Below are 26,057 nucleotides of genomic sequence, written 5' to 3'. Positions count from 1 at the left end.
GTGCAGGCTACCAAAGAAAACTAAGGGCTGGTATTTGCTATAGAGTGATGGAGTGAAAGCAAACTTGTTTGGGCCTGACATGCAACGTATCAAACGCCTAAGCACAGAGCACTAGCACGAGGATTTCAGGCCAAACAGGACCGCGAAGGATGCGCAGGCTCATCTAAGAAACAAGTCGAGAGGAAGGGATCTGATGATCATCTGCAGATATCTGAAGAGTGTAAAAACAAATAAATAAACCAAAGCCCTGACATGGAGACAGATTAATTAGGAAGACAGAAAACGACCGAATGAGGACAAAAATGTAAACGAGGAGAACAAATGTTCCTGCCAGACAGCAGAAAGTGTCTCGACATGGAGATGCACTCTGGGACTGGGCCAAAACCCAGCTGGAGGCTTGAAGCTGTTGTCAGTGAGCTTGCAGAGGGTGGTGGAGAGCAGAACAGCCTCGGGCTGGTGTTTGCCACTGCTGTGAGCTCTTTCTGGAGGAATGTATCCAGCATGGACGAGATCTAGGTAAATGTACTATAAGGTGTGCATGGGGCAGCTACCGACCTTATGATCTATAAAAAGCAGGAGGACAAATTGTTTCTTGGGAAGACAACCCATTGATGATGGGCAGAGAGTTTTGTCAGCAGAGTTGGGGGGGAAAAACAGCAGCTTCAGGTGTTACGTTTTCCCACCTTTCTCACCAGGTTTGATGCCACACTGCTGGCCTGCCCTGGCCACACAGGACTCCTCTGCTCGGGGAGGGCTCGGCTCAGCTGGTTGCAAAACCTCTGCCCGTGTCTCAGTCCCTTGCTCCTCTTCATCTAGAGCTAAACAGCAGGTAAGTCAAAGGGAAAGGGAGAAGCATCCTTTGGCCCCCTCAGCAAAACTGCCTCGGCCTCAGGCGGAAAAAGCGCTGCAAAATGCACCCTACAAATGCTGAGCGCAGGGAGGAAAAAGCCAATAACAACAAGGCCATAGTAGCTCTGGGGCACCCATTAGACTGGGGACGGCACTGCAGACAGGGCCTGGCCCCCGGAGCTGGACACAAGCCGCGGGGAAGCCTGGCTGTGTGACTGCGCTTGCAGTATCACACCCATAACGCATAACGGCATTCCTGTTCGGTAAAGGCTTCCGACTTAAGCAGGACCGGCTTCACATCTCATAGTAACAGACGATCCTTCTGGCAGCCCAGATTCATCCCAGCTAACTTTAGACCCTTCTCTGAGGCCCCCAAAATAGGAGTCCACCCACTCCAGGTCTGCTGTCATCAGTGGAGGAAGAGGCAGGTAGGCGGGAGGGTCTGACTTGTTCCCTGGGTGAATCATCCCTTGGAAACGCTCTTCTCTTCCTGTTAACCAGGGAGGGAGCCAGCGGGCGATTTGGCTCCTTGATCAGACCTCTGGAAATACCTAACACCACGTAGGCAGGAGCAATCTGCCTCTGTGTCTCATCTCCCAGACTGCAGAGACAGCGACCGCGCAGAGCATTCTCCAGCATCTGTTTTATCTGCATCGTGAAGGGGACTTGTGCTGCAAAGAGTGAAAGTGTGTATGTGCCATGTTCGATAAAGCAAATGCTTTTACTTGTGTGGCAATTAAACAATACCAGAGTTCAGATTTGTAAAGAAAAGAGCTAATTATGTTTAAAGGAGTTTAAATGAACAATAATTAGGTTTTTCATAATAAATTGTTCTAATTGATCAATATTTGCAATTAATTAGGCCAGCTATCAAGTCATATTCTGTCAGCTACTTCAGCTGGAGCCCACTGACATTTTTTTCCACTCACAAGCTAATGCTGGCTGGAGGCTTTCACTAGATAACAACAGAGCTTTAAAAGAAAAACTACTTTCGGTCATCACCACACAATTTTACCTTCTACCAGGATAATGCACCTCATCTCAGCTTTCTTTCCACAGGTCAAGGTACTCTGTGTTACTCTGCTTTCCTTTGCAAAGGTCTGTCCAAGAGCCCTTTCGCTCTACAGAGACTGCGAAGTTGACTGGTACGCTGGAGGCAAACTCTGCTATTCCTGCGGCTAGGACTAGCTGGAAGACTCCAGATGCAGCATCTGTCTGACAGCCACCCGCTCTAACGCCTGCACGTTCAGATAATACTTAATGGTGTACTTATCTGCAGTTAATACCCACGGGCCTGCTACCAAGGGCTCTCACTGAGATGAAAAGCAAGGGCATAAATGGCTCAGAAAACCTCGTTTACCACTTAACTGTTTTTCTGCGTTCTCGGTCTTCCCAGTTGGCCACCAGTTATGTCTGAGCTCCAGTTAGGAGGTGTTCAGTCTTTCTTATCTCATTATGAGATCTTATCTATTAAGATGAAATCTTGCTATTAAGAAAACCTTGGCCTCATCATTGAAGCTAATGGCATCTCAGTTGCTGAGGGAGACATCCGTCATGGAGATGAGGAGGTGGCCTTCATCGCACAGAGGTTTTGCTGATGACAGCCAAAGGTGAGCCCGCAAAATGCCCCCTCCTGAGTGTTGGCCAGGCAGGGAGGGAGCACTGCAGCATTGGCTGACAGTGAAAAGAGCAGTTTCCGAGGGAAGGAAGAGATGTCCACAGCTGTGAGGCTCCAGGAGCAGCCAAGGGTCCAAGCCCAAGGACTCCTGCAACTCTCCGGAGAAGCGTCCATCAACAGAGAGGCCTAGGGAAGAGGATGGCTGAGGGTTCGAGTGGACAGCTGATTCTCACCACTGCCACCTACAACAACTTGAGCAATGGGCAAAGCTTTAAAATACCCATTTTTAATTAACTTTACTTAATAAAATGCCAACCTATAGAAGTAAGGGAAAGGACAGGAAAGATGGGCTCCAGGCTGGGGCTCAAGAGATCTTGCACAGACCTTGATGCCATCACAGATTTCCTGTAAGACACAAGATGAAACGGAAACAACAATCCTCCTTTCTTGCTTTGCACTGTTTATTCAGACTGGAACAGGGACTGTCTCTCATTATATACCATGCCTAATAGAGTGGGGTCCTAGCTGGAGTTATCCAGTGCTAAACTAACATACTTCAAATAATAATAATAAATATAGAAAGCTGCACAACTGGCAGAACTCAAAGTCTAGCTTCCTCTGGCTCCCTTCTGCATGGCTTCGCTTGCGTCTGCTACTCTGGTTGAATTCACATGATGGCCTTCCCCCGGGTGAAGAAATCGGCTCATGTCTCTGCTTTATGATCTACTTTTATGGAGTTGAAGATCTTCAAGATTTCCACCCCTTCACAGATTTGCTTCAAGTTAGCTAATAAGTTTTGAGAATTACTGAGGGAACTGAGAGGAGACAGACTGGTATATGCAGCAGCATCAGAGCAGCTTTACTTTTTAGGCTAAAAACAGGCTTGTCTGGAGAGTGCCAGCATTTGAGGACACAACCCATAAATCCTTCATATAAGCTGAAGTCAGCTTGGCTTTTCGCACTTTATGCTCCAAGATGCAACTGTCTGTAAGACAGAGCTGGTGGCTGGTGTTGTATCTGACCTGGGTCGCGGACCTGCTGATGCCTTGAGCAATAATTTTGTTGAATACAGCAAGTCTCTTGGACCATAATTTAATGGCAGACTAGGCTGAGACATAAATCTGTTAACACGACTGATTCAGATTCTCTCTGTTCTCTTTTATTTTGAACATATTTAACTTAAAAAGAGGCACAGAGTGACACAGTGTCTAAACATCACTAGAGCTTCTGGTCCAAAACGGATTGCTCCACAAGAGATGGGAGCTGACCTAACAACCGACTTGCCTGTACAGTTGTTAACTGTGCCAAGGCTGAAAAGCCAGAAGATCTGACTTCTACCCACGCACTCTCTCAATCTTACAAAGACCAGTTCTTTGTGAAACTAGGATTTTAAAAACATGGAAGGAAAACAAACTGAAAACGCACAACGAGACTATTGAGCTCTTTAAAGAACAACAGCAACAGCAAAGATAAACAGCTTGGTGAAAGTCATTCCCGTAGGAACTAAGGAGCAAAACTTTTTTTTTTTTTTGATGGAGAGAGAGGACATCGTGATCATATTTAAGGGCACGAGAGGCAAACTAGGGACTGCTCTTCACTGCATAAGTATGAACTCAAAACTGAAGGAGAGAACAGTGCAGCTCCTCAAACAGGACCAGGAGGAGATCCAGGAGATCTGCAGGCAGATGGATCCCACCAGTGAAGACCTCTGCTACCATCTTCCAAGATGCAGCACCAATAAAGGCTTCTGGCACCAGCCATCATGAAAAAGAGCAGAAGAAAGCAGGGGGACTGGAGAGGAGATGAGAGAGAAGCCAGACCCCAAGGCACGTGCAACAGCTGCATTGCTCAGTTCCTAAATAGACAGTCGATACTTCCTACCGTCACTCACTTTTCTTCATTGAGGGAACAAGCAGCACAGACGATGCCTTCACCGTTGGTGGGAGAACCAACAACCAACTCTCTACAAGAACCAACTCCCAATGTTGTTGGGAGCTGGGTGGTTGGCAAGACATTTGGCACAGTGCCTACTCTGACCTAATGCAAGACTGAAGCGTTAAAGCAGGACCAGTGGTAGACTGCTTTTTGCCATCCTCACAAGAACCAGGGTCCTCAGCTCCAGAGGTCTGGGTGAGCTGTGAGGACTGTTGCAGTAACACAGGTGCCTGTGGGATAAGAAACCCTCTGCCATGCCAGAGTCAAGTGTCTGCTAGGAGATTCACCTCTGGACAGATGCTGTGAATGTTTTCAGAGCTCTTTACCTGAGGAAAACCTGTTTTATTTCACTGAGGGGCCAAAACTGATCTCAGTTGAGTGTCAGGCCCATCTGTCCATGGTCGTACAGTTGGTATTTCTACTGTGTTCTGCCCTTAGCCTGATAGTCTTGGGGAAAATAAATCTCCAGCCTCTGTATGAGGGGCTGGGCAGCCCCATCTGCCTCACCAGCATGTAGTTATTGCAACTGCTGCTGCCTTGGGACCACGGCAAATACTTGGTGAGTGTTTTCATCCAGCTACTGCTTCTCATCTTATAAATCAGCATTGCTGTGGCTGGAGCTCTGGGCCCGAGATAGGACCGTCTGCACTTCCACAGCCAGAAACCTAAGGGGAAGAAGGCCATCCATCCCTCTCTCCTCCATTTATTTGTAATTTGGAACAAGTTACTGGCACAAGCACAGAGAAGGGTGGAAAATCTCAAAGCAGTGCCACTGCTCAGAAGCGCAGTCGAGAGGAATCCCGCTGGCTGAGGAGAGTGCTAAGACCAGGACGTCATGCAGCTGTGTTGCGGTTTCTCACCATGCCTTACACAGCTGGAATGAGAACCCAGAAATTAGAAGGACCAAATTGCAAACTTCTTGTTGGTAACTCGATGCATACTCTAAATAGTACTTTGCACATCAGGCAAGGAGCTCCTGTCCACTGGGAGTAGTTCTGCTATCGGATGCCAAATTATTAAACCTGATTCCCTTCTGCTGTGAGCAGGCATGGATTTACCAGGAGATAGGCTGGCTCTGGCTCCTAACTAGCCCCCAACCACCTCTCCTCCAACCAGGGTAGTAACAACGTGGTCTGTTCGGCACAGATCTCAGCCCCTCTCAAGAAGAAGAAGAACGAAGAAGATAAACATCCCAGCCTTGGCCAGCCATTTGGCTTCTGCGTGTAGGCAAGATACTTATTCCCAATTTATGGATGGAAAAACCTAGGCACGGAGACACAGCCTGCAAACTTGCAGTAGATAAACAGCAAGAGACAGGAAGGGTAGGGGGTATCAGAAAGGCTCTTCTGCGGTTCACCGACCTAGACAGCTCTTCCAGACAGCGGAGGAGTGGGCATATTGCCTGCTGAGATCTGCAAAGCGACAAGCAGCTGCACATCAGACACCAGCAATATCAGCCTTCTCTTTAACAGGATATGGGGCCTTAATGTTATTTGCACCATCTCTTAGCCACCCGCTGGGAGCGGCTGCCTCCCTCGGATGCCTCATTCTGCGTGTCCGAAATTTGAGCGAGATTATGGATATGTGTCTTGCTAATGATTTTTTTGGAAGCAGGAGAGAGGGTTTATGAAGTCAGCCCTATTTATCTGCTCATGCTGAATGACAGTTTAGTCATTCCAGACACAAAGCTCGATAAACAAACATGCACGCGTCTATATTTCAAACTACCGAAAGACTCCTCGGCTGCTGGATCCCCCGTGAAGCACAGGCAATTTGCACCAGCCACAGATCTTTGCCACAAACTAATTGTTCTTAATGTGTGCGTTGTACGTATCACACGATTTTATAATCGCTGCGGTGTGTGCGATAACAAGCGCTGCAGCACCTCCATGGGCCAACTCCCACATTAATACGTTAAATAAATAAATGGGGAACCACAAAGGCAGAATTTAATAAAGGAAAGAGAAGACTCAGATTCAACAGAGCACGAGGCTGAATTCACTCCACAGAGCCTGCACTCGGCAAAGGGGAGATAAACTGGGCCAAACCCCTAGGCAAGCAGAAGAAAAACATCACTTAAAAAACGGATGATCTCTTATTTTAAATCAACAGTTTTAAAATCTGCATATAAACACTGGTCAATGAAACCAGAATTTCTCTCTTTTGTTCACTTTCTGTTTGTTTACCATTTTACTAACTCGAACAGCTGATGTGGATTGTTATATCTGTTTTTTTTCTTTTTAAACAACTTTTCCAACTGCTTTAAAAATTTCAGGGCACAACAGAGAAAACCAAGAATTTGGTTCACAGTGCACAAACACAGAGCTGATAAGCAACAAGAGTCAAAAAAATACATCTCCACTAATGACATGTCTCTCAAGAAAGAGATCTGTTAAAATAAACACAATTTTGAACAATCCAGTCATAGTTCATAGCAAAAGCACTCCTCCTCACTCAAGAGAAAAACCTAACAAAAGCAAACACTGCCAGCTCAACGCATGGAGTTGTTCAGAGCCGGGGCACGTTTCAGATGACTGAAGGAAGGATGCTGATAAGCACGCTGAAGGCCACGAGTGACCCCCCGGCAGCACAAGCCAGGACAGTTATCCTCTCATCTCACGGTGTTTATCTTGCCAGTCCCTTGTGCAAAGCCCTTTGCAGCGAGTGGAAAGGTCCCCATGTCACTACAAAGGCTTTTGAGCAGGGCTGTTTCCACGCTGCTGCAGATCTACCTTTGATGTTTCCAGTGTGACAGCTCTTCCTTGCTGAAGCCTAATTTGGCATGACGGTCTGCTCGCTCTTCCTGCCTCATTGCGCTCACCCTCCTTGTCTGCCTCGGGCTTTCTCTGCCTAGAGGATCCTCTCTGTTGTGGGCACGCAAACCCTGACTACTTGTGGGTCAAGGACAAGCAGCAATCCCAGAAAAGGCTGGGAAGCCAGCTGCTCGATGCTGCCCCGGATCCAGCTACGCAAGACGGGCACGGCCCTGTTTCAAAGGCAGACGGCTCCCTGCCATGGTGCGAGTGATCCCACCGCAAACAAGGCCAGGATGTGGCAGAGCATCACCTGCAGTTCTTGGGGTTTGCTTCAGTGACTCCACCAAGGTAACCCACCTGAGCTTGCTCCTGCAAAGCTCAACGCAACGTGCAGCCTCTTGCAGGCCACGTCTCTGCTCCCGCCCGGTCAAGAGCATCACGCCTGCCTCGCGTGTGCCTTGGGGAATCCATAGAGTTCATTCGGCAGCTCCAGCACGGGGCTGAAGGCTGCCAGCCAGATTGCTTGTCCTGGCTGCAAACTCAAAGCTCTCAAGAGCAGTTGCCCAACGGGCACCCACCAGCCCCAGAGGTCACTCCTCAGCCCCGCGCCGCTTTCCCGTTACGGGATTTGGTCAGGTAACCCGACTGACCGTCACGTCATCGTGTGATAAGGAAAGCCTGCTCAGACGGAGCCGCATTAAACTTTGAGCAGCCGCTATCAGTAAAACAGCGCTGATGTAATTCCGGCTGCGTGATTAAACCCAACCCATGGAGGATACAGCCCAATAACCCACATTAATAAAATGTGAAACCTGAGGAGTTTATCAGCCTTTAGCTGCATAAATAATAGGAGAAGCAGGACGGCAAAGCAGTCCTTACTTGTGCGAGATGATGGTGGGGGGAAGCTGCTTGTGGTCGCCAGCCAGGATGCACTTGGGCGCTTTCAGCAGAGGTATCCAGCAGCTGGCTTCGAGGGCCTGGGCGCACTCATCTATCACCACCAGGTCAAAGTGGTTTTCGGGAAGCAGCTTCAGCGGGCCATCGGAGGAAGCACCTAAAAGAGAAGGTACCCAGCTTAGCACCGAAGAGCAAGCGACCCATTTTTAACACAAATCACGCACACTTTAATTGCGATTGAGGGAGGGAGGTAGAATGAGGTTTCTCGGCAGGGATTTGCCAATTCAGTTGTCTAGTCCATGCCAAATATATATACATTTATATGTACGTGCCAGAATTGTTTTTGCCAATTTCTGTTTGTCCTTTTTTGTCCTGGCACCTGGGCCCAAAGGCTTCCAAGTATCTTTGAAAACAACAGTGAAACACATGATAAACACAACAATATGCTTGACTAATTCACAGAGCGGGAGCAGAGCAAAATGAACACCCACTCCCCTTCTGCCCTCAAATGCAAACAAAACTTCCCAGCAAGCAAAACCGAAAGGATGACAGGCTTGAGATTCGCCTTGCCTGAGGTACTGAGGGAGACCCCAAGGGAGAAAGATCAATCTCCGACGGCAGAGACCCCGATTCCTCAGGCCTGTTGTCCCTGTCCGCGCTGCCGTGTCCTTTGGGACAGTGTGAGAAGGGAAAGCACGGCAGACTGTACTTGGACAGTAAGGGCAAAGGCTATTTTTTTACATCGGACACATCCATTTGTAATGTCAATCTCCCCAGCCCTCACAAAGGTCCTGCTCTAATCCAGACACAAAATGGTATTGATCCATGCATTGATCAGAACCGTAAATTTCAGAGGCATCAAAAATATCGCTGCAATTTGTAAGAAAAAGGGAGTCCAGAAGTGATTAAGAAGCCAGCGTGCCAGACTAGGAGACTGCTGCTTACAGAGTTTACAGAAATGTTTTTTTCAGAAGCTCCTCTGCTATTGCGGTGTGACTCTGAAAGCAGCTCTGACTAGCGATGATTTTGCTTTGCTGCCGTAAATCCTGCTGCCTGTACAGCTTTGCATCGGGTCAGATGTTACAATTTGTCAACTGAGATGCTTCTTCCTTTAAAATTATTTTTTCCAGCCTCATATGAATCTCCTCGGGTAACAGGGGACACGCGGTCTGAACATGGCTTTTGCAATTTTGCCATGTTGTAGGTGGAAGGAAAAGGCTTAATAAAAAGGGTCTCTCTATCTAGAAGGAGACTGTACCAACATGGCATGCAACTGTGCAGATGCGTTGGTTCCCTTCTAGCCCTACAGACTCGGGTTTATCGGACTCCCATTAACTAAAGGTCACTGGTATCCCTGTGTGTTGCCATGATAAATTCTCTCTCCGCTGAACCTAGCAACAGAGCACTTTGGCTTGCATAAATAAGTCCCATCGAACGAGGCAGTCTCAGACAAACGCCAAGATTGCTATAACTGCGGAAAACACAAAATCCAAATCCTTTACTTATCTGTTTGCCCGCTACCTTTTGCTGAAGCAGAATTGCATAGACTTCCAAACTAGCTCCAGAGCCCCAGGAGGGAATTTTGTCTGACCAATGCAAAACATGAGGGTTATAAAAAAAAGAAAATCAACACCCTCCCATTTTCAGGCAAAGTTACAGAAGCAAGAGACTAATTCCCAGCAAATAACACAACGGAAGGATTTCTCTTTCATTTAACCTTCATGCTAGTGACTTGTGAATGCCCCATGATGCGCTTTTTCATAACCTAAAATTATTCACATTTTCCTTCAGCAAATAGTCCCTGAGCAACCAAATCTGAAGATTATAACTGGGCTCTGGTGTATTATGCATCTGATCTAGAAAAGCACTTTAGCACATGTTAGACATTAAGCATTTGTGTTTTTCCTTTGATTGCACTGGCATTACCTTCCTCCTTGTAGATGCGGATGTGCTGACATGTGCCACCTGACCAATACCTGCAACAGCTCCCTAAATCCCATGTGGTTTATTCCACTTGGACAACTTCTAAAACCAACCAAAAACGTGCATCCTGGCAAGCGATGTAAAGCCCTGAGATGCAATGAGATGCATGTAGCATGTAAAAGAGCCTCTGCTTTTCTGCTATATATAACATTGCATGAAAAAGAGGATCTCTCACCTGTATTTGTAGCAAGGACAACGCTGGCATGGGTAAGGGCTGCAGTCATAGCGGTTTCTTCTCGTTCCTTCAGCTCCTTCCTCAGTGCCTTTATCTCACTTAGAAAATGGCTCCGTTCTCCCTTGTCTTGAGCCTTTTTGGTTTTTGCCTGTAAAACAGAAGAATCAAGATAGAACAGACAGTTTCTAGGCCTAGGAGCATGTTCAGCAGCTTCTTAGATAACCAAAGCTGCCAGATCCAGCATGGCTTCTCTATGTCCAGCATGATCCATTGGCTTATCCTAATCAGCCTCAGAAAATCTTGGGTTTTCTTCCCTGCCCTGACCAGAAAGCTCCTTCCACCCTCAGTGTTGCTTGGAGAATAAAGAATATTTCTGTCTGTGCAAAAGATGGATGACGCTGATACGATCTCAGGCTCTGAGTGTGGAGCAGCAAAATGAGAGCACCACCGCGCATCAGCCCATCGGGACCTCTCGCAGGAGTAACATCACCGCTCAGGAGCCAGATGGCTATTTCTCAAGCTCAGTCCATGCATGAACTCCTCTGCCTGCACAGTTTTATAGTCCTGAACTGCAAGTGTTGAAGAGTAACTCCCTCGTTACCTAACCCCTTACATCCTCTGCTCAGCCCTCCTGCTCTGCTCTGTACTTTCCCAGCTCCCCAAAGGGCAGGGTGGAGAAGGCCACATGCTTCGGTCTTTCCGACGGTCCAGCCCACGCACCAGCCAGAGCACCTATGCCTATTAAACTGAGTATATCTGCAACATCGAACCATCGCTGCCAGCTGCTAGCACTTCCCCAGCTACAGGCTGGCAGCTACGAGGCGACGGCCAAGCTACCGCTCACTGCAAGTCACCTCCAGAAAACTCCGAGCGCTCTCAAACGGCAAAAGCGCTGGAACCAGATTATTTCCTTGGAGGTAAAGCTCATGACGGGAGAAACCTGAAAAGGCTGCGGACAAGGGCTTCCACGAGCAGCTGAACTGGTGAAGCATGATGGTTCCCATAATGGGCTTCTGTATGGATGGACTCTCTGCTGCCTAATAACAACAGGGTTCAGCTCGGACTGCAGCCTTTCCCCTTGGAAAGAGGCTGATTTGTGTCTCGCTCCTCTGCCTAGCCACCTGTTTTGATTAAGTCTGTAGAAATTTAATGGCTCTGAGGCATCTACATGTCTGTTAAGTGTAGTCAAAATTGGCAGATAGGTTCAGAGGTTACAAGGGAGGGATCACAGCGAGCGGTAGGTAATGGGATCCCATATGCGTCTTTTCCTTTTGAGTAGAGACTAAATATGCCTATGGCTAAACCCTGACAGTATGAAAAGCTTGATCTAAATGGGAAGTGTGGACATCAACCCTGATCTTCATTAGGGGCATGATACTGCTAGCTGACCTAAAGGGACAGAGCAGACTAACGTCAACTTCTCTGCTAAAAAGGCAGGGAGACCAGAGAAGAGGATTGCTGGTGTTAGTTGGGCCAAGTTCAATATTTGTTCTGCAAAAAAATCCAGTTAGACAATCAACAACTGCAACCGTTCTCCGACGCGTGCTGGTAGCATTAAGATCTGAACGTCTGGCTGAATCTCAGCTCTGAAAGCAGCTGAGGGACCCAGTAACAGGGAGCCCAGGCTGGAGGTAAAAATGGCATGGCAGGATGGGCCCCGAGGGAGGTGCTAAGCCCAGCAAGCTGGAATCCCACTTGCTGCTCATCAGCACAGGGTACCAGCAGGCTCTAATTGCCCAGCCCTGCCTCGTTTGGGCCCCCACCCACACACCCTTTGCTCATTGGTCTGGGAGCAGCATTTAAGGTCAGACCTTGCCCCTTGCTTGAGCTATAAGGGTTGTGTGTGCTGAGGCTGACCTGCTTGATTTGCTTTCCTGGCTTTGTGGCAGCCCTGCCTTACTGCTCTGGACTTGCCTGCTGATCTGGACTGCTGGCTGACCCTGGCTGCTGTCACGGGACCTGCTCTGCCCTTCTTGCACAGGTACTGTGGGACTGTGTCCTTGGTGGGGAGGGTATTGCCCTGTTGTTACCCTGGCTTGCTGCTCCTATATCCTTGCCTGTGAAGTATAAGCAGCTGAATGCTGCAATCCAAAGTTGATCCTTAAATGGGTGGACTAGCACAGTGTGAACAGTACCTATGGGCTGATGTTGTGGAAAGCTCACAGCCTAAATAAGTGAGGGAAGGAGCCAAAAGGGTTGAAAACCATGCAAAGAGAGCATAGGCTTTCATGTATGCTGCTGCTTCTCCTGTGGTTGGGGCTGGTGGTGGAGGAAAGGAGAGGAGAAAGGAATGGTTTGAATAAAGGGGCAGGTAGGGGATGCACTAGAGAGGAGAAACTGAGGCAGGTGAGGACACAAGCCTGGCCCTGCCTGTCCCCACAGCATCTCTTCTGCTTCCCTAGTTGTATTTTGCCTCCCCAGGCTGAGCCTGGGGCAAGAGCCAGAGAGCTCCCTCAGCATCATGGAGAGGCTCTGAAAAGCTGCCGGGTCTGGCTGCCCCTTCCCTTTCCTCTTCCTGCTGGAACAAACTGGGAGGCCAAAACCAGAGAGAAGAGGTACTACAGAGTCAGAAGCACCTTCTGTGGAAGACCTGACCCCCTGGGCAGCTCAAAGCATTGCTGTGCAAGCTGAACTGTGGGAGTTAGGATAGCCTGTGGGCCTTTTCATTTGGTATTTGAGTGGAACAAACCTTGGTGGCCAGTCCCAGTTTTTCACTCTGCTTGGGAGGAAGCAGGTGGAAATCTTGGTACTGAAGGCTCTGCTTTCTCCTTAATTTCCTTTCTATTATGGAGAATCAGCACATCATCAGCAGGGGAAAAAAAAATCTCCTCCCACCTTTCAAAGTGCTTCCCAAGGAGAGGAAAATAAATCAATCACTAGTGAGAGCTGCAAAATGAATTAAGAAATAACAAACTTGGCTTTGAGGTGTGAATACAATCAGGTCTCCATCCCAGTAGACAGGCACCTCTCCTTTGTAAATCTATCTCAGCTGTGAGTACAACCCTACCAGCCCTCTGATGCCTTCTCTTATATTGATTTGCAAAACCTGCACAAGCTTGTCTGTCAAGTGACTTCCCCAGCTGCTCAAACTGCAAATATGCTTTAAGACAGCAGCAGAAACAGCACACAACGCACAGCCACAGTTGCAGAAACTTAAGTAAGCTGCTGCCATAGCAGTGGCTGCAAAATAATGTTTAGGGAGTTGGAAGTCATGTTCAGTCTGCATCATTTAAAAAGTAAAAGGTGCACTGCCTTATCTTCAGGGCAGATTATATATATACTTGGGCAAATATGACACAGCATGTGTGCAGAAGTATGAGGATATTCTCCTGCATCTCTGGTTTAAGATGCAGGATCTCTTGAGCTGGATAAATCTGCAGAACTGCTTCTGAACAATGTTGCCCCCAGAAGGGGAAGGGGGGAAAAAATCCAATTAGCATCAGAAGGTATTATCTCAAGTAAAACAGCTACTTCTTAAATTAAGTTTAAGAAAATTAGGTTGTGAAAGAAGAAATTAAGGATGTGTTTATATAGTGTATTCTGCTTTCTACTTGAGGTGGCTGAGAGTGGGAGGGAGTGTCAGGACAGCCAGACATCTAATTAGGAAGTGAATTAATGATGTGAATGCTTCTCCTCTCCTCTGGTGAAGAGGACTGCATGAACAATGCCAGACAGTCTGGAGAGCAGGGCACTGCAGCATCTCCCCACAAAGCAGCAGCAATGATGGGGACATTGCTGTTTCAATGTGGAATGTGACTAGGAGCATTTTTGCCCTCTGCAGCAGATGGAGGTGAGTGCTGCCAGCTGGTGAGTGAGGAAGCTCAGGCACCCTTCCCAGCAGAGGTGCAGCCTCTGAAAATGCCTTTCCTTTTGGGGCCACTCCAACCACCTGGTGATAGTTAGTGCCTTTTCAGGGCACCCAAGGAGTGCCAGAACTAATTCTCACTTACAGACAAGGTACCTGCCTGGCTAGCAGATTGAGTACTGCTAATTTAGAGAGCTGGCATGCAGGTAACCCCTGCCGGGGGTGGAACAGGGACACGTACGAAGGCCTGGTCGATCTCCTTCCTGATATCCGCCACTATCTGAGCGCTGTCGCCGCGGGCCAAGACCGCGTCCAAAGCGTACTGCTGGATGGGCTCCAGGAGGCGAGCCGGGTGCCCCAGGCGCAGGATGCGGGCTTTGTAGCCGGCCAGCCTCTCCACCAGATTATCCACCGCAACGTTGGAAGGGGCGCAACACAGCACCTGGGAGGGGAGAAACCAAGGGCTTGTTATTGCCGAGGACAGCAAAGCACAGGAGCACCGGTGTCCAAGCAACGGCACGCTTGGCAGGGCAGAGCAGGAGATCGGCATACATGATGACTAGGAGTAAACACTGACATCTCCATAGCCTCCAGACACCAAGGGCAATGCTCACTTTGCTTTGCAGCACTAGCACAGGGTCTTCAGTAATGAGTGGAGCTGAATTTCAAAGCTTTTATTTGCACCTAATTTCAGCTGGCAGGGAAAACACCAGCTCTTGCAAGCCAGAGCAGAATCTAGTGCAATGTAGCTGGTACTGGATCTGCCACAGCAAAGCCCAAGGAGTCTGCAAAATAAACCAGTGTGGCTGCTGTTGCTTCAGTCCTGCCACTGATACTCACTTTCAGGCCTTGCTGTACAGCTTGCAAGATGATCTCTATTACTGTTGTGGTCTTCCCTGTGCCGGGTGGTCCGTGGATGATGGCAAGCTCTCTCTGTGCCAGGGAGAAGGAGACGGCCTCCTTCTGCGATGCATCCAGGGAGTCATTGTAGAGCTTCAAAGGCTCTGGGGAAAGAGCAGGAGATTCGCTTAGGCCTCCACCCTACCTTGGGTGCTTGCTGAGAGGCACAAATCCAGGAATATGAATGAGATGTTCTTGGTAGCTGGCCCAAATCAATTTGAGAATAACACTTTTGGGGAGCAAGGCACACTGCGTACTACCTAGGTGACAAAAAGAGCACAGGCTGGTGAAAGTAAGGCTTGCTCTGCTTTTGGAACAAATTACCAATGCAGGTTACCCATCCTACATCCCTCCTTCCCCCCATCTTTCCTGCCCTGCCTAGGCTTCATAGGAAGGAGCAGGTGTTCAGTTTTGATCACAGCTGCAGGGTGTCACAACAGACTAGCATTTAAAGAGGCATTTACTCATCCTAATACCAAACATCTAGGATTTCCTGGAGAGGGGAGATTCTTTGGGGTTATTTTAAAGTCAAGTCAGAATACTTAATAATAAACAGTCAATGAAAATTGAGGGGAAAGCAGTTATCTTTCAAATGAATCATTCTTCTGGGTAACAAACCTAATGCAGTACTAGGGGAAAAAGAAGCAGGAAAATTACAGTGTCTGTGCTGAAAAGAGCAGTCTTGTATCACTCAGCAGTAACTGAAAAGGAAAGGGGGGAAGACAAACAACCAGTGTAAATGATGGAAACTAAAATTAGTCTGGGTTTTAACAATCAGAAAGGAAGAAAGGGAAAAGACTATGCAAATTTCATTACAAGATGGTAGGTCTCACTGCAAAAGATAAATTCTCACAAGCCATTTTTTTAATTTGCAGATTTATCTAATTTAAACCCATATTTATTCTTATCCCACACAATGCTGCTGCTAATCTCCTTGTTCATTATGGCAAGTTAATTACAGCAGAGATGATGACTCATCAAACTGAGTTTTACTGAAAATAATGTTCCCACGAAAGCTTATATAAGACAAATATCCGGGCATCATCTGATTTATCTCTAGCTTTGCACTAAGGGCTTGATCCAAAGCAGAGAAGCTTCCTCAGGTTTTAGACAGGCTAACTGAAGTGCAACTCCCATGTAACCTGGTGCACTGAGTTTGGAAGCAATGCATCCAAATGAGATGTCTGGGGGAAAAAAATAATAAAGGAGTTAAAAGGATGTTTGGGGAAGGAAGAAACAGGACCAATGGCATCTTTCCCTGTTAGCTTGCCTCTTGCTTTATTTGTATATAATTTGAGGTTAGATGGTGTCAATGACTATGAGAAGAAGAGCAAGCACCTATGGGCCAGGGAAAAAGAAAGAAAAGCTTAAAACCTGAAAGGCATTTCCCACAGTGAGGAGCAGCTGGGGCGTAGGAGTCATTGATATTTCCTTGCTCAACGAATGAGCTCAGAAACTGGCTTCTACGCATGCACGCATATACCCTCTTCCCTTTTAATCACACACTGGCAGAAGTCGCAGCGTGGGCCGGCTGGGAAATGTGACTCTCTTCTAGGCTTGGCACAGCAGTGAGGGTGAGGAGGAGGGCAGAGCCCCTCTGGGGATGCTGTGGCTTCTCCAAACTCCTTGTCTCCATGCAGCAGCTGGGATCTGAGCAGGGCCAGCTGAAGGGATGTGGTTTAGCTGCTCCAGCAGGGTTGGCCAATTGCTCTTTATGAGCAGCCTGCTCAGGATTTGCCCAGATGCTCCCAGAAGACACCCATGAGCCTGGCTCTAGCAGTGCAGCATGAGCTCTGCATTGCCACCTCCAGCTCTGCCCAGTTCCCTGCCTGAGGAAGCGAGGCCCTTTTCTGCACTGTACCAGCAATTTGGGTGGTAGGAACGTGTCTGAGGGTGAAGTTCAAGTCCATGAAAGGAGCCTTTGTACCACACACAGGTGGGAATGTGCCTATGAGAGAGTGGTCCCTCCTGGGAGGATGAGGCCAAGCTCTTCAGAGCCGAAGGTCTCTCACATCTCAATATACCTGCCAAGGTATATTCCTCACCATCTGTGTATGGGCATGAAGAGCAAACCAGACTTCTATAACCAGCTCTTCTGCAGTATAACCTAACTACAGCCAAACACTGAGACAAACTCCAGGCAGGTAACTGAGCCTGCAATGAGGAATTGTCCGTTTTCCCTATGAGGTATTTGGCACTTGAGTTGTCCTGACCACCTAGTTTTCTCCACAAATCTCAAGGGCTTCTTCATGGCCCCCTTGATGACAGGAGGTATCATACAGCAGATGGACAAAGAAGTGTCTGGGATTTTGCAGGTGATTTAGCACAAGCCCAGTGCACAGGACAAGTAGCAGGGGAAGCTTTGTAAATCCCTGGTGCTTCCCCAGTGCTCTGTCTGTTGTTTTGGCTTTTACTGAGGACACCCCTGCCTTTTCCCAGGGCTCTTTCTCTTCCTTCTTTCTTCTTTTTTCTAAAGTAGCTTTTCAGAGCAAGTAAGCAGCATTAGATTTAAGCAATGCCTTTTGCATTTCATGTGACCAGGCACGTCAGCCAGTGTCTGGACACACAGATTAACACCCTCTTGCTTTTTCTTGACCTGCTCCAGGACTAAAAGGTACCAGCTCTCTCCTACAGCACATCTGCACAGGGTCAGGCCTGCAATAGAGAATTCTCTGCAAGAAAAGCAAATATGTGCATCCATCCTGGCTAGCCCTGCTGTGCACAGCAAGCAGAGCAATGCTGGCCTCTGCTGGCTAGCGAAGCCTCCTGATGTACGGGCACAGGGATTCCTGCACACATGCTGCAAGACAACAGCTAGAGTCAGGGAAGGATTTCTTGCAGAGATTTCTACTGTGAAAGCCCTAAATGCTTCTGGGCCATGGGCACAGGTTAAAATGGAAGAGAGCAAAGCAGAGAGTTTCTTACAGACAGGTTTTCAGATCCTGCTTCCCACCAAGTCTGACAAGACCAGAAACCCTGTGCAGTTCAGAGCTCACCTGTTGGAAAGCCCATTCTCCCATGCCGTACTTCTCTGGAGGCAGCAAGGTAAGGGCTGGAAATGCTTTGTGGTGGGGACCAGTCCCATTCCCATCTGCAGATCCCATTCACCTGCTGGTTACACCATCATGTTTAGGCTTTAGACTACTGTCAGTTATTCCTCCTGGAACCTGTCTAGTGTTCTGTATCTACTCTGGGTCATGTTTTTAAGTGTGTTGCAAGGACTTGGGCTCCAACATGCCATGCTACAAGGTAATGTCTCAATGTATGAGCAATTACAGCAGCTTGGGGGGAGGAGAAGTCCCTGCATACACTACTTGTAGAAACAGGATCCTTCTGGCCATGCAATGGGTGTGGGGCTGTGAGTGCCCTGGCACTACTTAGTGATCTCCAGGAGGATTTCAGCCTTGCCCTTTGTGCAGGAGAGATGGCCTCCACCACTCCCCATCAGATGGGGAGCCACAAGCCTTCTGAATTGACCCTGAAGGCCCTGGCTGTCCCTCACAGTTCAGCTCCCCCCAAAACATCTATCAGGCCTGGCCCTGCTCAGCCCTGAGCCCAAACACATTCCTGACTAGACCCAGAAGAGCAGCCTGAGCATCTCACAGCAGCGATGGTAGGAGAGCCCATGCACTGAGATTTCCTGTTGCCTGTAAAAGTTCATGGGATAAGAGAGCTGGTGCCAACTAATTTCAGGCTTCTCAAGGTCAAAAGCCTGGGATTTTGCTTACCAGTTACTTGCAACCACCTCATAAAAGCCCTCTCCCAAACCAGTCATGCTCCAGGACATTGTCCCAGTACAAGTCATGCCTGTGCCCATTACACCTGGGAAGGAGCAGGATTTTCCAGAGACTGTGGAGAGCAGCTGTGTGCGAATCTGCAGTAGCAGATGATGGGAGGCAGCTGGAGGTGAGTGGAAGGGCACTAAATGGCTGTTGTTGCCATTATCCTTCTGTGCATAGTGGTGGTTTCTTTAGCAAGCCAATATTATATGCTGGTCAGATGCCAGCAGCCACTAACTACTTTAAGACCATGTTTCAGTTGGCTTTAGCAGACTCCTTGTCCATCTAATCAGCTGCAGACTGGGTTTAGGCACCCTCCTGGGACAACACAGACTTTAATATGGATCCTCCAGACACAGCATTTGGCAGCATGCTCTTGCAAGACAGCCCAGGCAGCTGCAATCCAGTGGTGAGAAAATCAAAACACAACCCAACAGCAAAAACCAAACATGATTATAAGCTATTTATCTGATAGCAGGCCACAAGTCCACCAAGCTAGTGGGACCTTCTCTGGGCATGCCCTGAAGAGACCCCACATAAATAATCTTTTAAAGAAGACAGAGATGCTTTTTCCTCCAGGCTAAAAGGCAGCATGTCAGGAAACAGCCAAGTGCAGCAAGCACCAACCAAGGAGAGGACAGTGTCTGGACTCGGCTAGCTTTGCTACTGGAAGGAGGAACTCCATCTCTCAATGTTACTGGTAAGTGCTCTGCATTTCAAACCTGCACCAGGTGCCACAGCTGGGGTACTTACAGCCTGCTTTCTTGAGGGCATGAAGCTTGCAGACTTGCTGTGTGTCTGTCACCCTGTCAATGTCTACCCCCCCCCCAGTAATGCTTGAACCTGCTGACCAATTTCAAGGCATTTTCTGACCTCTGAGAACTCATGTGAGAGCCCTGAGATTCCCAAACTCACAAAATCAGGCTTCACTGATTCTGCTGCTTCCCATAGTGCTTGCTGGGGCCTGTTTTGCCCTCTGTCACCTGAACAACACCCTTGAATATCTAGGCATGGAGTTGGGTGCTTATGATCACTGCTGGCCCTCCTGCTTCTCAGTCTCCTTGTAATTTGGCTCTTCCCAATGATTTACCCAAATGGCAGTGACAAAGACTCCCCCTCCAGACACAGATCTCATCTCTTCTGAGCCTTTCTCTTGACCTCTCTTGCTGCATAAGTGTCAGTGCAAGCTTTTTCTTTGCACAAGTGTTTATAAGGTGTCGCTTCTACTCCTGGCTTTCTAGGCACTTGACTGAAGTGGAGCTTATATTGCAGCCTGGAGTGGCATTAATATAGGACCCCTTTGTATAGACATCTAGTTTTATGAAAATGTACAGGAACTTATTAATTCTGAGACTGATCCAGCCAAGCTGCTGAGTGCCTTTGCCTCCAACTCAGTGGAAGCAGGCAGCTCAAGGCACCTTGCAGGACCTGTGTGAAGTTAAACTCATTATTATTTAATTCCTGGCTAGCATAACCTTTCTGATTGGTGAGAAACAAGCTATATAGTGAGAAGGCAAATGGAAGGCCTTTTCACCCTGCCAGAGCATTTTGCTGTTTTCAGGTGATGTGCTGTCCTAGCATATTGCGATTCCTCTCTAATGTGGCTGAATGTTTCCATCAATCAATATCCTCAATGCTGTGGAGATGTAAAAATCATCTCTGCTTAGTTTGGCACATCTGGGAAACTCTGTGAAAAGGAATTTTTCTTCATTAGAGAGGCAGTTCTGCCACCACAGGGAAAAGGCAGAGCTGAAGCTTAGCTGAAGCTAAGAAAGACTGTTCATTAAATTTTAACTCTTTTATCTAATATTAAAAACCTGAGTACACCAAAGTCCCTGGTAGCCAAAAGGCTAAGAGGTTTGACTCAGCTTAAGCTCAGTGCTTAGAACTATGGAGGTATGACTCACACTAACATTAATTCTTCATCTTTGATATACTGTATCAAAAATCTAGCCTGAAGGTATTCTGAAAGGGAATGGGATACTGTATGTGAAAAAAGGGAATAGTTATATGCATTGAACCACTGAGGACAACCAAATGCAATAATCAAGATAACCGAAAAGCTGCAACAGCAAGCACAGAGAGCAAGGAGCTGTGACAGGGAGGAAAACAAGCAAGGGGACCAAGGATCAACAGTGTGACCCTCCAGGGTGTGCAGGCAAAGGCCTTTGACTGTGCCTCAGGAGAGACCTGCCATCTCCTTCTGGCTTAGACTACCTGCCTGATCCCATTAAGCAACTAAATCTACCCTCTGCCTTCACTCCCCAATTGAAGAAGCATCTCTGGAAGGAAGGGAAATATTATCTGGGCTGCAGTGAGAACATTCATTAGCAATTGCCAAGTGGCTGGATATTCTGCTGATCAGAAGTTTTAAGCAGGCAGAGGCTTTGCTTTCCCCATGGTTCCTCTGAAGGAATAAGCTGTGTAATTGCTGCTTTCATTTTCCAAAGACTTGCATCAAGGAAGATCAGAGCAAAAGAGGATTCTGCCTTTATGCATTTTTGGGACAGCTGTTGGCAAAGCTAATCTGTGAGGTTCTGAGTATTTGGTGGTGAAACTAAGCCTGCACAACTCTAACTTGACTGAACATAATCAGAGAGCTGTAAAAAGTACACACAAGAGTTCTCATGCTGTTTCAAACTGGCAGTTGTACAGTCACTTAATTCCCATGAAGGCTGAGTTAATGTGTTTTCAGTATCAGAGAAGCAGCCCTGACAGCTTCTGATCTTTGAAGCTCATGGATGGCAGGGGGGCAAGAAGCCAAATAATAAATGCTCCATAAACTAAATCATGTTTCAGGCTCAGGAATGTAGGCAAACAAACTGCCCCATCACAAATACAGCATGCTTTGTCAGATTTCAGCTTTACTTGGTATACTGAGAAAAGGGAGCTTTAGCTACCTGAACAGCTGGGACGTTTCTCTCCCTACTTTCAGTAATAATCAGGGTTTTTACACCAGTAAGCATGTCCAGCCACTCTCAAACCAGCATGAAAAGCAGGTGTTCAATGCTGCCAGCTACAATACCACTTATTACCTGCATGCAGTACTCGGGTCTTTCCCAGAGCAAAGCGAGAGGCCTGTTTGGTGTGGATGGGAAGAATTGCACAAAGATCAACCAGAGGAATCTGTGTTCTCGTGGGCAGTTTCAAAGACCAGGTCATGAACTGAGAGGCCAAAAGCACCTTTCTCAGCTGGTCAGTCCCAGTGAGGGGCCTTGCAGGCCTGGAAGAGGAGTAATAGCATCAGAGCATCCCTTAAGGCTCTGGCTCTTTGCCTCTGTCACATTTAGACATGGCATTTGGAAGAGGTGAGCATCCTCATAACTGAGCATGGAGCCCTTATCCTGCTGGTAGGGAACTTCAGGCTTCACTGATTATTCTGGAGACTGAAGTTTTCCCCCTTCCCCTGGATAATTTTCCAGGATCTCTGCTCAAAACCTGCATGAGGGCAGTAATGTCTTCTGCTCTCACTGATAGATCCAAAAGAGCTCTCCACCTGCATAGCTCACAGCCTTGCAAGCTAAGGCAGACCAAAAGCAGCAGCAGTCTCAGTGCATAGGCTGGGCTGTGAAGGTCCAGGGCTTACATAGCAGATGTGCCACATGTTTGGCATGTCACAGGGTAGTAATCAGCAAGATGGATGGACAGATATGCACTGATGGAAGGAGAGCTCATAAATCTGAGCTCTGACCCTGAAGGTCCAGAAAAATCTCTCTAGAAAGACCAGGAAGCACCTGCCACCAGTTTATCAGTGCTCAGAGAAAAACATCCTTACTTGTTTCACTGAATGTGCTTGGATCAGAAGAAAAGAAGAGGACATCGATCAGGTCAGAGGCTGGACCACCACGATACTGACTCAGCGCGTTTAAAGCCCTGCCAAAGAAGAAAAGAGCAAGGTTACATGCACAACACTAATTCCTTTGCAGATTCCCAAGTACGCTAAGGGCTAGAGCACCATACTCCAATGACATAGGACTGTGGGCACAGATTAATCTCTTCTGAAGCTGAGGATGTTATTTCAAAACAGACTAATCCTATCCAATTGCTGCATCCCCCATGCCTCACACGCATCCCTTATGCTAGCCACCCATTTCCACTTTCTCTTACAGCTCTGGTTTGATACAGTCAGACTGTGCTGAGCCTCTTCAGCATTTTACTTCAGCAAAAAGCTACTCACTTCTGTCTGGATGGAAAAGGCATAGCACAGAATCCAGTGAGTACCAGAGCTGGTACAACATGGGCTCAAAAGATATAGCTGAGGGCAGGGGGGAAGACAGGAGGAGCAGGACTGTGTCAATAAGCAGGTAGATAAATTTATGCTGTTGTGGCAAGGTAGCATAAGACACCCGGCTGAGTCAGCTCCATACAGAATATGGGTTCCCTCAGCAGTCAGCAGAGAGAAAGGCACATCCAGGAGGTGGATACTTCCCCTAAAATGGAGCTGTGGCAGGACTAAGGGGAATAAGATGGTAAAAGAGAAACCAAGACCAGTGAATGAGATTGAGGTCAGTCTCTGAACAGCTTTCCCAAAATCAGCCCAGCAGTTTTCATCTGGCTATTGCACCCCTAAGTGGAATGGCCCTAGGAGAGCTGCATCACCCCTGCCCTTACTTTTTCAGCCTCTTGTAGGTGATGTCGTTGGCTAGTTTGAGCAGGCGGTAGGAGCTCTCTCGGTCCAGGCTCGGCATGCCATCCCGAGATTCCTCAAAGGCAACAGTCACCGATTTGGAGGTGACGCGCGTTACGATGCCGGTGGAGAGCGGATCACTCTGGCCAACTGATTCATAAAGACCCACAATGTCACCTGCAAAGACAAGTCAGAGGAGGGAATGTGAAGTGGTGCAAGCACTTTGAAAAGCAGCTCTTCCAAGGAGACAAGCAACCAGCATCCTGACCCAGCATAAACCAGCACAGCCCAGTGGAGAGAGTGGGTCCACCTACATCAGCCACAACTCTAGCTCCATGTTTCCTGCCAAGATCAGAATTTGTCAAGCCCTTAAAGAAGGAATGTATCCTTTTCTTCGCTGGCACAAAGCAAGAGACAGTGAAGAGACAATCAGTGCTGAGAAGACACCAGGGAGCCACCAACCAGCTGCCTTCAGACCTCCATGCACCGCAGGTCTTGGGGTGGAGACTGGCAGTGCTCCCCCATAGCCAGAGCAATTCAGAAGGCCAACGTGCTTCTGCACAGACTTTGGGAGGACCTGACATCCCTGAACTCTTAGACAAACCATTTCACGTCCATTTTATTTTTTCATAATAGCCAAGGAGGCCATATAACACTGTACTCCTCCCAGATGACTGCTATATACCAGTCAAAACTAAGACAGACCAGACATTTGTAAGGGCTTGCTATGGCCATTCTGCTTTTCACAGTCACCATGAGACGGGGCCAGTCAAATGGCGCAGTGTAACAGTGAAATGGAGATTTTACGAGAAGGATACCTGACAAGTGGATAACTTAGATGGGGCTTGCACTCTTGGAGAACTAAATTTCACATTTACAAACTAAGGGAAGCTCCCCTTAGTAAAGTCCATTAGCTCTTATATTGAAGCATTTGCATTCCAGGGATAATTCACTGCTACAGCAACATTATTCCTCTTTGAGGAGCACCAACATACATTGTTTCTTAGACCTCCAGGCTAAGACCCCAATTAACAATGAGTCATTTCACTTTCAAAGGTCAGCAGCTTGGAGGCCTGGCTGAAAAAGAATACATCAAATACAATTGAACCTAAACGCTCTTTAAAACAACACCACAGTGAGATCATGACCAAAAACAATCCAGTCCCTTGTGACACGTGTTTAGCAAGCCAGCTAACCTGGCAGACTAAAGTAAACTAAACCAGCAAAATAGCTGGGGCAGCCAGCTTCTCTTGTGGACCATCTATATCCATCTCTGGGCTCCTGAGATCTGCAAGGCAGCGTGCTGGTGAGTTCACGTTTTTTCAGTGTCTCTATTTTCAACAGATATCCAGGCATGTCAGCTAATACATACGGTGCAAACTTGGCTGCCTCTTCCTCGCGAAAAATAACGGTCCAGGGAAGGGAGGAAACGTGGCAGCTCGTGAAGGAAACGGACAAACCACTTTCCATTTGGAAATTAAAGGTAAGTAACAGAACCTCATTACCTACCCCAAGACCAGGCTGAGACATAAGCATCAATATTTTGGCTTGTACGAAGAGCACCATGAAATGTTTAATTACAAGAGAATTACAGGGCCATTTTTCTCTAGATCTGCCCACTAGTCGTTACATTTTTTTCTCCTCTCTTTTTGCACCAATTGCTCAGTCTTTGCAAATGTTGCATGACAAAAATGTGAGAAAACACACCAGGCATCTGCTACTTTAGCTACTTTGCCCCAACAGGAATGCCACTTACCAGGCCCAAAACTGTTAGAGGGCAGCTCAGCGTCCGCACTGTATGTTCTGGGCTGAAACGTCACCAGCAGCCGCCCGTACAGGCCCGTTCTTTGGTTGGCGGCCTGGAGTTTGAGCAAGCAGACGCCCCTGCGCTGCAGCTCCTTCAGCGAGACGTTCTCCTGCCATGTCCTGGGAAACGCACAGGGGCGACACAGCCGTTTGCTGGCCTGACGCAGAGATCCGAAGTTTCGGTTGGCCCTGGGGGGCCCGGCAGCACCCCCTTCCTGCTACCCCGCACCCAAGAGGCTCAGGTAGGAGATGGTTTAGGCTCAAGCTCTGGGGCAGGAGGGCTCTGGGGTGATGCCCCTGTGGCACTGGGGGGGCCTGGGGGAGGAGAAGGTGGGCCCTGGGGGGTGGGCAGAGGGGTCTCGGGTCCTATAGGTGACAACAGGCCCTAAGGGCAGGCCAAGGGGGTGTCTACAGGGATGAACTGGCCCTATGGGGTGACTGTGGCAGGGCCTCCCATAGGGGGCAGCAGGCCCTATAGGGGGGTGAGTTAGCAAGGTTTCCTAGGGGTGCCACCGAGCTCTGCAGGGGTAAGCAGGCCCTATGGGAGAGGGTCTACCAGGGTCCCCCATAGGCGATGGCAGGCCCTATAGGGGCGACCCTCCCCCAGGTCCCCCATAGGTGACAGCAGGCCCTATAGGGGTGACCCTCCCCCAGGTCCCCCATAGGTGACAGCAGGCCCTATAGAGGTGACCCCCCCCTCCAGGTTCCCCATAGGTGACAGCAGGCCCTACAGGGGTGACCCTCCCCCAGGTTCCCCACAGGTGACAGCAGGCCCTATAGGGGCGACTCCCCCCCAGGTCCCCCATAGGTGACAGCAGGCCCTATAGGGGCGACCCCTCCCCCTCCAGGTTCCCCATAGGTGACAGCAGGCCCTATAGAGGCGACCCCCCCCCGGTTCCCCACAGGTGACAGCAGGCCCTATAGGAG

General features: G+C 48.3%; 1 protein-coding gene across 3 annotated transcripts in view; it reads right to left on the bottom strand.

The window, feature by feature from the left end:
- IGHMBP2 (immunoglobulin mu DNA binding protein 2) overlaps positions 1-26,057 on the bottom strand; it is a 42,506-nt gene that overhangs the window by 15,853 nt on the left and 596 nt on the right. Inside the window, exons 2-8 of one of the 3 annotated variants that reach the window (XM_064513247.1) lie at positions 25,081-25,250; positions 23,309-23,501; positions 22,473-22,570; positions 14,859-15,022; positions 14,260-14,460; positions 10,214-10,361; positions 8,038-8,212 (exon numbers count right to left, since the gene is read on the bottom strand). In XM_064513247.1, the coding sequence (XP_064369317.1) occupies positions 8,038-8,212; positions 10,214-10,361; positions 14,260-14,460; positions 14,859-15,022; positions 22,473-22,570; positions 23,309-23,501; positions 25,081-25,250 (1,149 nt within the window). Of the gene's footprint in view, positions 1-8,037; positions 8,213-10,213; positions 10,362-14,259; positions 14,461-14,858; positions 15,023-17,914; positions 18,030-22,472; positions 22,571-23,308; positions 23,502-25,080; positions 25,289-26,057 lie in introns of those variants that run through there. The other 2 variants (XM_026114199.2, XM_026114197.2) reach the window with 2 other exon arrangements.

This window comes from Dromaius novaehollandiae, chromosome 5, assembly GCF_036370855.1.
Source record: "Dromaius novaehollandiae isolate bDroNov1 chromosome 5, bDroNov1.hap1, whole genome shotgun sequence".
Taxonomy (NCBI): Eukaryota; Metazoa; Chordata; class Aves; order Casuariiformes; family Dromaiidae; genus Dromaius; species Dromaius novaehollandiae.
Note: the sequence above shows the minus strand (reverse complement) of the source record. Positions and strands in the feature narration are given on the sequence as shown.